The sequence below is a fragment of the Electrona antarctica genome, assembly GCF_951216825.1.
Source record: "Electrona antarctica genome assembly, chromosome: 22".
NCBI classification, from domain to species: Eukaryota; Metazoa; Chordata; class Actinopteri; order Myctophiformes; family Myctophidae; genus Electrona; species Electrona antarctica.
In genome coordinates, this window is record NC_136805.1 from 746,130 (window position 1) to 763,863 (window position 17,734).

General features: G+C 44.3%; 1 protein-coding gene across 2 annotated transcripts in view; it reads right to left on the reverse strand.

Moving 5' to 3' along the window:
• Positions 1–17,734, reverse strand: part of qki2 (QKI, KH domain containing, RNA binding 2) — a 63,564-nt gene that overhangs the window by 3,456 nt on the left and 42,374 nt on the right. Inside the window, exons 5-7 of one of the 2 annotated variants that reach the window (XM_079493432.1) lie at positions 14,566–14,653; positions 13,218–13,508; positions 4,763–4,837 (exon numbers count right to left, since the gene is read on the reverse strand). In XM_079493432.1, coding sequence (XP_079349558.1) covers positions 4,763–4,837; positions 13,218–13,508; positions 14,566–14,653 — 454 coding nt within the window. Of the gene's footprint in view, positions 1–4,762; positions 4,838–5,818; positions 6,483–13,217; positions 13,509–14,565; positions 14,654–17,734 lie in introns of those variants that run through there. The other variant, XM_079493433.1, reaches the window with a different exon arrangement.

Below are 17,734 nucleotides of genomic sequence, written 5' to 3' on the forward strand. Positions count from 1 at the left end.
ATGATGAGCGCCACTGATCACTGTACACAACATGATGAGCGACACCGATCACTGTACACAACATGATGAGCGACACCGATCACTGTACACAACATGATGAGCGTCACCGATCACTGTACACAACATGATGAGTCACTGATCACTGTACACAACATGATGAGCGCCACCGATCACTGTACACAACATGATGAGTCACTGATCACTGTACACAACATGATGAGCGCCACTGATCACTGTACACAACATGATGAGCGCCACTGATCACTGTACACAACATGATGAGCGCCACCGATCACTGTACACAACATGATGAGTCACTGATCACTGTACACAACATGATGAGCGCCACCGATCACTGTACACAACATGATGAGCGCCACCGATCACTGTACACAACATGATGAGTCACTGATCACTGTACACAACATGATGAGCGCCACCGATCACTGTACACAACATGATGAGCGCCACCGATCACTGTACACAACATGATGAGCGCCACCGATCACTGTACACAACATGATGAGTCACTGATCACTGTACACAACATGATGAGCGCCACTGATCACTGTACACAACATGATGAGTCACTGATCACTGTACACAACATGATGAGTCACTGATCACTGTACACAACATGATGAGCGCCACCGATCACTGTACACAACATGATGAGCGCCACCGATCACTGTACACAACATGATGAGTCACTGATCACTGTACACAACATGATGAGCGCCACCGATCACTGTACACAACATGATGAGCGCCACCGATCACTGTACACAACATGATGAGTCACTGATCACTGTACACAACATGATGAGCGCCACTGATCACTGTACACAACATGATGAGTCACTGATCACTGTACACAACATGATGAGCGTCACTGATCACTGTACACAACATGATGAGTCACTGATCACTGTACACAACATGATGAGCGCCACTGATCACTGTACACAACATGATGAGTCACTGATCACTGTACACAACATGATGAGTCACTGATCACTGTACACAACATGATGAGCGCCACCGATCACTGTACACAACATGATGAGTCACTGATCACTGTACACAACATGATGAGCGCCACTGATCACTGTACACAACATGATGAGCGACACCGATCACTGTACACAACATGATGAGCGCCACTGATCATAAAACACACAACAACAAAACAGGGCAGCTAGAGCTAGAATATGGTCTCTTTCTATTGCATACACATAAGTCACGAGGCCAGGAAGAAACACAATAAAACAAAAACAAAAAAAATGGAGAGGGACACCTTTTTCTGTTTTTATATATAAATACATATAAAGAGTCCAGTACTGTATCCTCTCTACTGCTAACCTGTACCGTTGGAAGCTTACATGGATACTCTTTACCTAGAAAAAGTATAATGTAAAAATGGAATAAAAGAACGTACGGTAAAAAAAAAAAAAAAATCCTTCCGTGTCGATTTAACCCATTTTGACCTGAGATCAGATTCTAAAAATGTCTTCTACATCCTGACAGTTTTCTGAAAAAGCTATGTTTCTATGTCAGTCGTTCTTCGATTTTTTCAAAAATAGCAGACCTACACGCTCGTAGCGCGCCACTCGGTGGCGCGCTACGAGCTTGTAGATCTGCTATTTTTCAATAGCTAAAGCATAACATAATGCTAACACCAAAAGGGGTTCCCGCCCAAAATGGGTTAAAACGAATCAAAACGCGGAGGGATATTTCTTTTTCTCTCACCGCGCACGTATTTTTCCGACCGACCTTTAAGTTCAGAAACTCAAAACGAAAACAAATAAAACGTAAAAGCACTTAATAAAATCCTCAACATCCCTATTTACAAAATGTACTTTTTGTGGCTAAATACACACATATCATATCATATCATATAGCATCAGCACCACTCCCACTAAATGCATATTTTAACTCTTCTTTACTCGTGTGTGTGAAGGATGTAAACAACAGCCCCGTCAATCCAGTCCCGGTTGGGCGTTTGTGATCATATAAGACAACAACAATAGACTAAATAAAGTATTATCATATAATTAATAATCATGTATTATAAAAAGAGCTTAAAGAACACAGAATTCAGTAGTAGTCACACACTATGCTGCTTTTTAGTAGATTTGGAAGAAAAAAAACTAACAAACAAAGAAAAAAAAAAGAACGATTCTTCTCATCAAGTAAAACCGTCTTTTTAAAAAAAGGGAACAATAGCTTTTCAAGTGTTACCGCTATATTTGAGACACAAAACGAGGATAAAAGTTTATCAAAAAGAAAAGGAAAATCAACCTATTTCTTTTGTTTCCATGGAATGATAAGTGGATCTGAATAATTATGTTAACGAACGTCTTCGCTCATCTTCAACCTGTCCTCGTATAAATCGCTCCTCACTAAACGATAAAATGGCACCATTTTTGTCCACTCGCTCTGTGTGGGCTGTGTGTGAGTGGACAGTTCAGAAACCCCGCCCACCAGCGACGCCATCGACGGGGCAATCCAAACTAATAGAAAACAGCAAAACTTTTTTTTTTTCTATTCCAGGAAAGTTATAGCGTGCCATAATGGAAGCCATCGCTCTCACGTTAATTAATTAAAATAACAACATTATCTTAACCATTTTATGGTTGTGTTTTACGAGCATTAGTGAGGACCATTTACAATGAGGATAGGTTGAAAATGTGCGTTAAAGTCGTCCTTTAACCAAAAAAACGTCCCGTTGGTGTACAGGTCGAAAAGGCAAAAACGATGAAAAAGGAGGAAAAAAACCACAGAAAAAAGGCTTCAGTCAGTCAGTCGGTCACAAGGACCGTCACATGGATGTAATGACCCATTCTTAATTGAGAGGGCCCGCCCACAGGCATTCTGCTGCATCTGATTGGTGGGCAGAGAGCCCCTCCCCTCCGCCAGTCACTGTGCTATCATTGAGACCTTAATCTGTTTCACATTATATCTCCACCAAATCAGTGTGTGTGACCTTTTGTTTAACATGTCTGACCATGGCGAGCGTGGTGCTTTCAGCGCGCACGGAGCGCCGCCGCACACGCACAGTATGTAAACTGTCACTGGTTCACACACGCACGCACGCACGCACCACGCATCACGTGCGCATGTGCACACAGATCATGCACGGGTACTTACGCACATATACACAGGAATGCAGCCTTTCGCGACACCCACACACACAACACGTGCGCATGTGCACACAGATCATGCACGGTCGGGGAACTCGCGCACACACACACACAGGAATGCAGCCATTCAGCCATTCACACGCACGCGTACACACACACACACACACACACACACACACACAGGTTTGTATTACTTATACTTGCGAGGACGTCGGCATTTTAGGAAGGCATTGGAAATAGCCGGACAATAGCCCGAAAAATAACAACTCTACGAGCGTACGAGAGCTCGTACTGTACATGGCGTCTATTATTGTGGCGGGTGACATGTCGTCACACGCCAACGTATGAAGTAGGGAAACCCCTAAAACAGGGGTGACCAGACTTTTTTGGATCTACCCACCAAAAAATAGGGATCTCATTGCTGAAAATAGTTTAAAGAACATGACAAACACACTTGGAATGGGAAATATAGGGGGGGAATGGAAATAGTTTTTGTTTTTGTATGTAACTTTCTAATGCTACGGATATTTGTGCTCAACACTCAAAAATATGAGTGTTCTGTATTCTGTTGTGGGTTAACAGGCCATTTTTTATGTCAATCAATCAATTCACCTTATTTCAAGTGTCAGATGCAAAATTATATATATTTTTATTTAAATTATATATGTTTTAGGGCCATGTCATGTGATCTACCTGCACAACCTTTGTGATCTACTGGTAGATCGCGATCTACCTTTTGGGCACCCCTGCCCTAAAACCACCAACCCCTAAAACGAACCTCTAAACCAGTGTCGTCAACGTCCGTTATTTATTTATTCAGCATTTGAGCCACGGAACCACCGTCTGATGACTTTAACACATTTAGACCCGAGGACGATTCTAAAAAAGAATTCTTCTAAATAGAAAATATTCTGAAAAAACTATGTTTCTATGTCAGTCGTTCTCAAACAATTTCATGTCAAGGACTCCCAAAAATATATGTATTTGGCCGCCGACCCTCCATCTGAAAATATGTTGTTCCAGGAGACCCCTCGGAAGCAAATATTTGAGTAAAAGATGTTCGCTATGAAATAATATACTGTATATATTCAAAGATTTTTGCCACATTTTCATGATTTTTCAAAAATAGCAGATCTACAAGCTCCTTTCAACAGCTAAAGTATAACATAATGCTATCAAACCCTAAACGGGTCCAGAATGGGTTAAGCCTCTCAGACCCAAAACTAAAGAATATGTCGTTATCGTTGACGCACAATTCCATGCCGTCGGCAAACGATCAAAAACTAACAATTCTTCTACGTTCTCTAATTGTGTGACAAACTCTTGAGAGCGTAAAATGAAACCAAATGGACCCGTTTCATTTCACACTCTCAAGAGTTAAAGATCAAACGTAATTTTTAACTACAAACGTTTCTTGTGAGAACATCATCTATTTATACACATTCTACTACATGGTATACTTTTGGGGACATTTTGGTCCTCACAAGTATAGTAATACAAACACATGCACACACACACACGTACACACACACCACACAAACACACACACACACACACACACACGCACGCACACACACACACACACGTACGCACGCAGAGTTTCCGGTGCTCTAACTAACCTCTGTCTGTGGCCACTACCCTTTGGTAAGGATGGAGTCTCATGTCGTGACGTCGAACCTTAGCCGCCATGGCGCCTGCTCACGCGGCAGAGCCCGCGCCATTGGCCAAAACAGAGCACACATCACAAACGAGAGGTTACTTGATTGGACAGGAGGTCTAGAGGCCGACCCAATGACCCGTGGATGGACATGTCTGGACTGGTTTTTTGTTTCTCCTTCCCTACACGACATCGGTAACGGCGGTGATACAGCCTGGTGCGTCCCCGGTCGAATGTCGTGAGAGAAAACTTACTAACGTTTTTCAAACATTTTCAAAGAAATAGCAGATCTACAAGCTCACTATGTGTCGCAAGTTCAACACACTGCGATTTTGTAAATCAGCTATTTTTTTATATATATATCTTTGAATAATGGTAATGGTTATAAGTGGTTATATACTATATATTATATTAAAAAAAAGGTTCTGTTTGCGTTTATCAATCAAAAGGTTATTATTAGTTCTCAAATTGAGACTTTAATAAAAAAGCTAAAGCTTTTTTGACGATCGGGTGAAAACGTCTGTAATAACCGAGGTGGTCTACTCTAAGGACTCTTCCTCGTCGAAAAAACAAAACAAAAACTGGTCCGATCATTTTGGTCATGGCATGGGTCGGTCTCTAGACAGGACAGCAGGTTTTATCACCATCACACAGCCAACCCAAAACACAACACAACACACACAACACAACACAACAACACAACACATAATCATCTACACACCATCAGTATAACCAGGCTTTTGCTACAGACTTTAAGACAGTGGTAATCAAACCTTTTTCATGTCAAATACCCCCCAAAAATGATATGTATTTGGCCGCCGACCCCCATCAGAAAATATGTTGTTCCAGGGACCCCCTCAGAAGCAAAGATTTGAGTTAAAAATGTTCGCTCTGAAATAATATATATTCGAACTTCTACGCCACATTTTCACGATTTTTCAAAAATCGCAGACCTACAAGCTCGTAGCGTGGCACTCGGTGCAGCGCTATGAGCTTGTAGGTCTGCTATTTTCCAAGGCAAAAAAAGGTTGTGAACCACTGATTTAAGGCTTAAAGAGTGAAAATAACAAACAAATTAAGGGTCTATATTTAAGAGCTATAATGTCTACTCTCTCTGTGTGGACATCGATCTACGCTAAGCTTTATATGTTTACTCTGAGAAGGTGAACTTTGTCCACTAGTTTCATCATAGACTCTCAACCTTAAAGGTCGCTTTATAAAACACACAAACAAACAGTGCTATCATTACTGATAATTATGTTAACTAGAAAAAGGGCAGCATCACAGTTAACACGAAGCTGAAGCTTTATAGTGTTAGACACAATTACGCTACCACACGCCGCAGCGCTAACGCTAGCTAGCTAGCCGCCACCGTACGCTAATAAATAGATTAAATCACAACGGCGGCTTTGTGAAGATAAGAAGGAATGGACATTAAAACCCACTAAAAAGTAGAAAAACAAAAAACAAGAAAGAAAAACAAAAGAAGAACGTGGTCAACAACAAATCTGTCATCCTAATAAAGTATAAAAGGACATTTTCAGTGTTTCCGCTATAATATAATAATAATAATAATAATAGTAAGGTTCAGGCACATGTCGGGGGATTCTCTGCCAAAGCCAGTCCATGTGTGTGTGGGGAGGTGTGTGATATCGTTTAGCCTTTGGTTGGGAATGCCATACCTGTTGGAACAACACAGAGAGAAGGGAACGGTTAGTGGTGCAAAGTATAAAGTTAAAATACATTTACTTAACCCATTTTGACCTGAGATCAGATTCTAAAAATGTCTTCTACATCCTGACAGATTTCTGAAAAAGCTATGTTTCTATGTCAGTCGTTCTTCGATTTTTCGAAAATAGCAGACCTACAAGCTTGTAGATCTGCTATTTTTAAATAGCTAAAGCATAACATAATGCTAACACCAAAAGGGGTTCCCGCCCAAAATACTTTACTTTAGGATCCCAATTTCTAGTACATTTAACTACTCCACTGCATCTCAGAGACAAAACTTTCAGCTTTAGAATCACACTACAAAGTATGAATTTGTCTTAATGTCCGAGACAACGTTAACAACCCACAGATAATGTCTCGCAGTTTGCGTTTTAGATACGATAGATAGATACAATACAACTTTATTGTCAGCTTGCACTGAAATTTGTTTTGCGTCCATGACGTCACCGTTCAAGATACAGACAATACATACATTACAGGACACAAATCACAGAAGCAGACAGGAACAAGAACAATAGAACATATCCTCTGGTTTACCGATTTTGGTTTAAAAGCAGAACAGACTGGTGTACAAAATAGTTCTTAAGCCTGTTTTTCTTATATTTAGGGACTCTAAACCGCCTCATGGAGGGCAACAGTTGATACTCATCATTTAAAACATGTAAGGGGTGCTTTGATTGTTTTAAATTATTGTTCTTGTTCTAAAATATAGGCCTACTGTAAATTACATGCAGCGAGTACAAATAAAAATACTAAAGAAACAAGCTTTTTGCCGTTTGCACGCGCTATAGCGCACACTGCAGACTCATGAACTGCCTGGTGAAGGTTGTTTTGTGTTTTAGAACCAACAGAGAGTAGAACAACAGTCTGGTGAAGGTTGTTTTGTGTTGTAGAACCAACAGAGATTAGAACAACAGTCTGCCTGGTGAAGGTTGTTTTGTGTTGTAGAACCAACAGAGAGTAGAACAACAGTCTGTCTGGTGAAGGTTGTTTTGTGTTGTAGAACCAACAGAGATTAGAACAACAGTCTGCCTGGTGAAGGTTGTTTTGTGTTGTAGAACCAACAGAGAGTAGAACAACAGTCTGGTGAAGGTTGTTTTGTGTTGTAGAACCAACAGAGAGTAGAACAACAGTCTGGTGAAGGTTGTTTTGTGTTGTAGAACCAACAGAGAGTAGAACAACAGCCTGGTGAAGGTTGTTTTGTGTTTTAGAACCAACAGAGAGTAGAACAACAGTCTGTCTGGTGAAGGTTGTTTTGTGTTGTAGAACCAACAGAGAGTAGAACAACAGTCTGGTGAAGGTTGTTTTGTGTTGTAGAACCAACAGAGAGTGGAACAACAGTCTGGTGAAGGTTGTTTTGTGTTGTAGAACCAACAGAGAGTAGAACAACAGCCTGGTGAAGGTTGTTTTGTGTTGTAGAACCAACAGAGAGTAGAACAACAGTCTGGTGAAGGTTGTTTTGTGTTGTAGAACCAACAGAGAGTAGAACAACAGTCTGGTGAAGGTTGTTTTGTGTTGTAGAACAACAGAGAGTAGAACAACAGTCTGTCTGGTGAAGGTTGTTTTGTGTTGTAGAACCAACAGAGAGTAGAACACCAGTCTGCCTGGTGAAGGTTGTTTTGTGTTGTAGAACCAACAGAGAGTAGAACAACAGTCTGGTGAAGGTTGTTTTGTGTTGTAGAACAACAGAGAGTAGAACAACAGTCTGTCTGGTGAAGGTTATTTTGTGTTGTAGAACCAACAGAGAGTAGAACAACAGTCTGGTGAAGGTTGTTTTGTGTTTTAGAACCAACAGAGAGTAGAACAACAGTCTGTCTGGTGAAGGTTGTTTTGTGTTGTAGAACCAACAGAGAGTAGAACAACAGTCTGCCTGGTGAAGGTTGTTTTGTGTTGTAGAACCAACAGAGAGTAGAACAACAGTCTGCCTGGTGAAGGTTGTTTTGTGTTGTAGAACCAACAGAGAGTAGAACAACAGTCTGGTGAAGGTTGTTTTGTGTTGTAGAACCAACAGAGAGTAGAACAACAGTCTGGTGAAGGTTGTTTTGTGTTGTAGAACCAACAGAGAGTAGAACAACAGTCTGGTGAAGGTTGTTTTGTGTTGTAGAACAACAGAGAGTAGAACAACAGCCTGGTGAAGGTTGTTTTGTGTTGTAGAACCAACAGAGAGTAGAACAACAGTCTGTCTGGTGAAGGTTGTTTTGTGTTTTAGAACCAACAGAGAGTAGAACAACAGTCTGGTGAAGGTTGTTTTGTGTTGTAGAACCAACAGAGAGTAGAACAACAGTCTGCCTGGTGAAGGTTGTTTTGTGTTTTAGAACCAACAGAGAGTAGAACAACAGTCTGGTGAAGGTTGTTTTGTGTTGTAGAACCAACAGAGAGTAGAACAACAGCCTGGTGAAGGTTGTTTTGTGTTGTAGAACCAACAGAGAGTAGAACAACAGTCTGCCTGGTGAAGGTTGTTTTGTGTTGTAGAACCAACAGAGATTAAAACAACAGTCTGTCGTCACTTGAAAAGCATCCTTTCTTTTAATGAGTGCGTAATGAGGGCTGTGTGAAGGCCAGACTCACATGAACACATGGCTGAGACATTCCCTCTGGGTTCACTTCTAACATTCTTTAACAGGGCGTTCTGCTCAGGCTCAGGTCCAGAGCTTCTTTAACAGGGCGTTCTGCTCAGGCTCAGGTCCAGAGCTTCTTTAACAGGGCGTTCTGCTCAGGCTCAGGTCCAGAGCTGTGTTAGTTACTCTTTAACAGGGCGTTCTGCTCAGGCTCAGGTCCAGAGCTGTGTTAGTTGTCCAGGTCAGGTCCAGAGCTGTGTTTAACAGGGCGTTCTGCTCAGGCTCAGGTCCAGAGCTGTGTTAGTTACTCTGCATCATCACAACATGTGCAGCGAACGCTGAACCAACTCACCAACTCTATTACGCTGAACTCCACGGCTGCGCCTGAGTAAATGTTTAGTGTATTGTCTGTACTGAGTAAATGTTTAGTGTATTGTCTGTACTGAGTAAATGTTTAGCGTATTGTCTGTACTGAGTAAATGTTTAGCGTATTGTCTGTACTTTTAGGAGAGTAAATGTTTAGCGTATTGTCTGTACTGAGTAAATGTTTAGCGTATTGTCTGAGTAAATGTTTAGCGTATTGTCTGAGTAAATGTTTAGCGTATTGTCTGAGTAAATGTTTAGCGTATTGTAGTAAATGTTTAGCGTATTGTCTGTACTTTAACTCCACGGCTGCGCCTGAGTAAATGTTTAGCGTATTGTCTGTACTTTTAGGAGAGTATGAAAGTGTTGGGAGGCTCAGGAGGAGTTTCCTTCCACTACACAAATTGTACTTTTGACGCCACTACTTTTCTAGGAAGAGACGCATTATGATTATATTATTATTTTTAAATACTGAAAGTAGCAGATCTACAAGGTCAAACAGTCTAATATTTTCAAATCTTTTCGACTTTTTAGGAGACATTTCTTCATTTCAAGAAATTAACGCACTTCGTAATTTGTACTTTTGAACACTTAAAGGGGCATTCCACTCATTTTCAACATTGTACTATGTCATTAATGTACCTTAGAGCTGTTGTGTGGAAATAATAAAAAAGTTCCCCCATGCTGTGTTTCCTAGAACTAGAGGTCTGAAAAAAATCATTAACATGGTGAAACACATCTTGATGACATCTAAGGTATATTAATGACATAGTAAAATGTTGAAAATGGGTGTTTTTCCCCTTTAAGTATTATTATTATTATTATTATTATTATTATTATTATTATTATTTTAAACGAAGTACTTTTAAAGCAAACAGTATAATATTTGACCAGGTAAAGTATCAGGTGAAGTATCCCAGTGGTACTCAAGTACCACTGGGGTCACGCTCTCTCTGTGTGTGTGTGTGTGTGTGTGTGTGTGTGTGTGTGTGTGTGTGTGTGTGTGTGTGCCTAATACTCCAGTCTCCATAGGGTACTCCAGTATAGAAGGGGTGAGGGTGTAAGGGTACTGACCTATTGTCTCCATAGGGTACTGACCTATATTGTACTGACCTATTGTCTCCATAGGGTACTGACCTATTGTCTCCATAGGGTACTCCAGGATGGAGGGCGTCAGGGTGTAAGGGTACTGACCTGTATTGTACTGACCTATTGTCTCCATAGGGTACTCCAGGATGGATGGCGTCAGGGTGTAAGGGTACTGACCTATATTGTACTGACCTATTGTCTCCATAGGGTACTGACCTATATTGTACTGACCTATTGTCTCCATAGGGTACTGACCTATATTGTACTGACCTATTGTCTCCATAGGGTACTCCAGGATGGATGGCGTCAGGGTGTAAGGGTACTGACCTGTATTGTACTGACCTATTGTCTCCATAGGGTACTCCAGGATGGATGGCGTCAGGGTGTAAGGGTACTGACCTATTGTCTCCATAGGGTACTCCAGGATGGATGGCGTCAGGGTGTAAGGGTACTGACCTGTATTGTACTGACCTATTGTCTCCATAGGGTACTCCAGGATGGATGGCGTCAGGGTGTAAGGGTACTGACCTATATTGTACTGACCTATTGTCTCCATAGGGTACTGACCTATATTGTACTGACCTATTGTCTCCATAGGGTACTCCAGGATGGATGGCGTCAGGGTGTAAGGGTACTGACCTATTGTCTCCATAGGGTACTGACCTATATTGTACTGACCTATTGTCTCCATAGGGTACTCCAGGATGGATGGCGTCAGGGTGTAAGGGTACTGACCTATATTGTACTGACCTATTGTCTCCATAGGGTACTCCAGGATGGAGGGCGTCAGGGTGTAAGGGTACTGACCTATATTGTACTGACCTATTGTCTCCATAGGGTACTCCAGGATGGATGGCGTCAGGGTGTAAGGGTACTGACCTATTGTCTCCATAGGGTACTCCAGGATGGAGGGCGTCAGGGTGTAAGGGTACTGACCTATATTGTACTGACCTATTGTCTCCATAGGGTACTCCAGGATGGAGGGCGTCAGGGTGTAAGGGTACTGACCTATTGTCTCCATAGGGTACTCCAGGATGGAGGGCGTCAGGGTGTAAGGGTACTGACCTATTGTCTCCATAGGGTACTCCAGGATGGAGGGCGTCAGGGTGTAAGGGTACTGACCTATATTGTACTGACCTATTGTCTCCATAGGGTACTCCAGGATGGAGGGCGTCAGGGTGTAAGGGTACTGACCTATATTGTACTGACCTATTGTCTCCATAGGGTACTCCAGGATGGATGGCGTCAGGGTGTAAGGGTACTGACCTATATTGTACTGACCTATTGTCTCCATAGGGTACTCCAGGATGGATGGCGTCAGGGTGTAAGGGTACTGACCTATATTGTACTGACCTATTGTCTCCATAGGGTACTCCAGGATGGAGGGCGTCAGGGTGTAAGGGTACTGACCTATATTGTACTGACCTATTGTCTCCATAGGGTACTCCAGGATGGATGGCGTCAGGGTGTAAGGGTACTGACCTATTGTCTCCATAGGGTACTCCAGGATGGAGGGCGTCAGGGTGTAAGGGTACTGACCTATATTGTACTGACCTATTGTCTCCATAGGGTACTCCAGGATGGAGGGCGTCAGGGTGTAAGGGTACTGACCTATATTGTACTGACCTATTGTCTCCATAGGGTACTCCAGGATGGAGGGCGTCAGGGTGTAAGGGTACTGACCTATATTGTACTGACCTATTGTCTCCATAGGGTACTCCAGGATGGATGGCGTCAGGGTGTAAGGGTACTGACCTATATTGTACTGACCTATTGTCTCCATAGGGTACTCCAGGATGGATGGCGTCAGGGTGTAAGGGTACTGACCTATATTGTACTGACCTATTGTCTCCATAGGGTACTCCAGGATGGAGGGCGTCAGGGTGTAAGGGTACTGACCTATATTGTACTGACCTATTGTCTCCATAGGGTACTCCAGGATGGAGGGCGTCAGGGTGTAAGGGTACTGACCTATATTGTACTGACCTATTGTCTCCATAGGGTACTCCAGGATGGAGGGCGTCAGGGTGTAAGGGTACTGACCTATATTGTACTGACCTATTGTCTCCATAGGGTACTCCAGGATGGATGGCGTCAGGGTGTAAGGGTACTGACCTATATTGTACTGACCTATTGTCTCCATAGGGTACTCCAGGATGGATGGCGTCAGGGTGTAAGGGTACTGACCTATATTGTACTGACCTAGTGTCTCCATAGGGTACTCCAGGATGGATGGCGTCAGGGTGTAAGGGTACTGACCTATTGTCTCCATAGGGTACTCCAGGATGGAGGGCGTCAGGGTGTAAGGGTACTGACCTATATTGTACTGACCTATTGTCTCCATAGGGTACTCCAGGATGGAGGGCGTCAGGGTGTAAGGGTACTGACCTATATTGTACTGACCTATTGTCTCCATAGGGTACTCCAGGATGGATGGCGTCAGGGTGTAAGGGTACTGACCTATTGTCTCCATAGGGTACTCCAGGATGGAGGGCGTCAGGGTGTAAGGGTACTGACCTATATTGTACTGACCTATTGTCTCCATAGGGTACTCCAGGATGGAGGGCGTCAGGGTGTAAGGGTACTGACCTATATTGTACTGACCTATTGTCTCCATAGGGTACTCCAGGATGGATGGCGTCAGGGTGTAAGGGTACTGACCTATATTGTACTGACCTATTGTCTCCATAGGGTACTCCAGGATGGATGGCGTCAGGGTGTAAGGGTACTCGTATGGCGTGTAGATGATGCCGCTCTCGGGTCCGGTCTGCTGCATCAGCGCCGCGTGGTGGGGGTTCCCGCCCGGCATGAGGGCGGAGCTCTGGATCTGGCGAATCAGAGGCATGAGCTGCGGCGACATGGCCGTGGGGGCGGGGCTCCGCTGCATCTGCTGCATGACGGGCGAGTGGCCCGTGATCATACGGGGAGCGCCCTGGGGCGACGCCAGGCTGAACGTCATGGTGTGGGCTGCACGCACACACATACATGCACACATACACACACACACACACACGTACATGTACATGCGCACACATACATGCACACACACATACATGCACACGTACGCAAACACACAAACACACACAAAAAGGGAGGAGAGGGGACAAGAAAAATCAAAAAACTGTCTATTTCAGTGGTTCTCAAGCAGTGGTCCTTGAGGGGGGTCCAGCTGGTCCCCATGTGGTCCGGGGACCCCCAGGGGTCCTTGAGGGGGTTCCAGCTGGTCCCCATGTGGTTCGGGGACCCCCAGTGGTCCTTGAGGGGGTTCCAGCTGGTCCCCATGTGGTCCGGGGACCCCCAGGGGTCCTTGAGGGGGTTCCAGCTGGTCCCCATGTGGTCCGGGGACCACCAGTGGTCCTTGAGGGGGGTCCAGCTGGTCCCCATGTGGTCCGGGGACCCCCAGTGGTCCTTGAGGGGGTTCCAGCTGGTCCCCAGCTAAATGATGGGGAGTTGGTAACCAAATGGACCCTTATATAGATCTTTAGCTCTTGAGAGTGTAGAATGAAACCAAATGGACCATTTGGTTCCATTTTACGCTCTCAAGAGTTAAAATATTGTTAGACATCTGCATTATAAATATAAATTAAATTAAATTTACACTTCATAAATACAGCATGGAATTGTCTTATCCAGCGACAACAAAATATGATTAAATATTGGGTCTGAGAGGCTAAATGTGGTCCGTGGCTCAAATGGGTCTGAGAGGCTAAATGTAATCAAATGGTGGTCCGTGGCTCAAATGGGTCTGAGAGGCTAAATGTCATCAAATGGTGGTCCGTGGCTCAAATGGGTCTGAGAGGCTAAATGTCATCAAATGGTGGTCCGTGGCTCAAATGGGTCTGAGAGGCTAAATGTCATCAAATGGTGGTCCGTGGCTCAAATGCTGGATTGATATGAAAATGGTTTAAACCACTGGTCTGTTTAAGAGCAGAAACCGAGCTATCGTCCACATTAGATACAGTAGACCCTGTGTTTCCGTGGCGACCAGTGATGATGTGATCAGCAGTGATGATGTCATCCTTACGTGTCTTGATGTTGGCGTCTCTGTAGGTTCCGTTCAGAATGGCCAGCTCCATCAGCTGCATCTTCTTTAGGCTGTCCTCGCCCTCCGCCTGAATGCACACACACACACACACACACACACACACACACACACACACACACACACACACACACACACACACACACACACACACACACACACACACACACACACACACACACACACACACACACACACACACACACACACACACACACACACACACACACACACACACAAGAATGTTCACACACACAGTCAAGAATGTTCAAATATTAATAAAGAAATTACACCTGTGACCCAGGCGCTTTTATCATCATGCATGTGTTTACACAAACACTCAAAGCTGGCCATTCGTTGTCAATGGCATTCAATGCCAGGACACTGTTTATGTTTGCACAAACCCTCAAAGCTGGACATAGGAGGGGCTAAAAAAATCAACAACAACGATGATGATGTACTCACAGGGGGCAGAATAATAGGGAATGGACACCCAAAGCACACAAAGTCACATGTTGGAGTGGCTAGCACCGCTCAAAATGAGACTCTACCTTACCGAGGGCCAAGGGGTCGAGGGACATAGGGGGTCGAGGGGTCGAGGGACATAGGGGGTCGAGGGGTCGAGGGGTCGAGGGGGCAGAGGGGTCGAGGGACATAGGGGGCCGAGGGGTCGAGGGGGCCGAGGGGTCGAGGGACATAGGGGGCCGAGGGGTCGAGGGGGCCGAGGGGTCGAGGGACATAGGGGGTCGAGGGGTCGAGGGACATAGGGGGCCGAGGGGTCGAGGGGGCCGAGGGGTCGAGGGACATAGGGGGCCGAGGGGTCGAGGGGGCCGAGGGGTCGAGGGACATAGGGGGTCGAGGGGTCGAGGGACATAGGGGGTCGAGGGGTCGAGGGGTCGAGGGGGCAGAGGGGTCGAGGGACATAGGGGGTCGAGGGGCCGAGGGGTCGAGGGGGCCGAGGGGTCGAGGGGGCCGAGGGGTCGAGGGACATAGGGGGTCGAGGGGTCGAGGGGGCCGAGGGGTCGAGGGATATAGGGGGCCGAGGGGTCGAGGGACATAGCCAAAGCATTTCCGTGGATCCGTTGCTCCCCCTGAACTAGACGATCTACAAGCTGACGACACACTGTGAGCTTGTGGATCAACAATCACGCTTCAAGAAGAGTTTCCTTCACCCTTTTCACTTCTACAAGTACAAGCAGCAAAATGTCAACAGCACCTCTTGTTCCACACAACTGTGCTGCAGTAGGTCATAGTAACCATGAAGAATAACAACACAACTGTGCTGCAGTAGGTCATAGTAACCATGAAGAATAAGAACACAACTGTGCTGCAGTAGGTCATAGTAACCATGAAGAATAAGAACACATACTGAATGCAGTAGAAATGAAGGTTAGGCTTAGACAGCTAGTATAGCTTATCAAGTCAGCTAGTTTCTCTAGTTTCACACTAGCTGTTTACATATGAGTTATAAGGCCTGGGCCGTGGCTCAGCGGTCCAGGCACCTTGGCCGGTAGCCCAAGTCTGGCAGTGTGCCGCGGGTTCGACTCCCGATCTCGACGGCCTTTACTGCATGTCTTCCCACCCATCTCTCTCCCCATTTCCTGTCAGCCTACTGTCTGTCCCTCCATAAAAAATATAAAATAAAGACGAAATAAAAACATTTAAAAAATAAATAAAACTAAGCTTTGGTAGCGGGGAGTGACATTGCACGTGCACACACACACACACACACACACACACAGAGAGACACACAGCAAGACGATCAGATTCCTCAGCGACATTTCTCATCTCATCAAGACGTGTCATGGTGTAACAGGTCCAGTCAAAGAGCTGCTATTGTTTCCGTGCGTTTGGAAACACTCTGTCAACATTATGGAAATGTATTCCACAGCTAATTCATTCTAACCTATTCCGTTTTTTTCTTTCTTGTTTTTGTCTTGTAGAAACAGTAGGAGGTGGAATGGCTGCTTTTGTTGTTTGTTCCGTTTGGCCTTTGGGTTCAATCGTTGCATTGTTGGCGCCGGTTCTGCGCAGGCAGCCACCCCCCCCCCCCCCCTCCCTCCTCCCTCCCCCTCCCTCCGGATTTGGTGTCACACGAGTTAGCGGCTGGTGCTGTAAAGTAATAAAGTACATTTACTCAGGTACTGTACATAATTTGGTGTGTGCTTAATTTGGTATTTCCATGCACATGTCCATTTTTCAATACAAGTTTATACTATACTACTCCACCACAACTCAGAGGTCAGATACTGTACTTCTTACGTCCACTATACAAATTATTTGAAAACTTTAGTTACTAGTAACTTTGTAGCTTTAGATTATTATTATAAAACATGCATCATCAGACTCTGTAACTGTCTGACCCTACATATCAAGTCGGCCTGCTCTTTAGAGGCCTTTAAGTCTTTACTTAAAACTCATCTCTTCTCCCTGGCTTTCAATGATGTTTGACCAAACGTGTGTAATACTTGTGTTGCTTTGATGTTATTTTACTGCTGTTTGTGTTGCTCGTATGCTTGTTTTAAGATCGTGTACCGCACTTTGGTTGACCTTCTGGTCTTTGAAAATGTGCTCTAGAAATAAAGTTTGATTTGATTTGATTTGATCAACTTAAGAACTGTTTTACTGTCTTTGTCTCTTTCTTCACAAATAGCTATTTTCAAAAGATTTCCATACATTTGTAAAACTTCTGAAATGGAACAGTCTGTTAATTTTAACTTGTACTGTTTGTGCTATGAATATATTTTGATGCAAATACTTTCCTTTTTTCTTTTTACTGGAGTCAAATTCTACATTCTTAGACTTTTACTGGTAACAGAGAGTATTTCTACAATGTGGTATTGCTACTTGTACTGGAGTAATAACCAAGGTACTTCCAGCATTAGGGACGGATGGATGGGCTGTCACACGTTAGCTTAGCGTTAGCTCTGGGTCAGGTTGCATGGCTGTGAAAAGCTTGTTTGATTTACTGTTCACAGCAAGGTCGCCCGGGTTACGCTAGCTAGCGCTGCCTTGAACTTACACACACATGTATGCACACGCACGCACACACGCACTGACACACACACTGACACACACACACCCACGCACGCACATTGTTATGCATTCAGTGCTGGCATTAATGTAAATTATGTTAACACATGCGCTACAG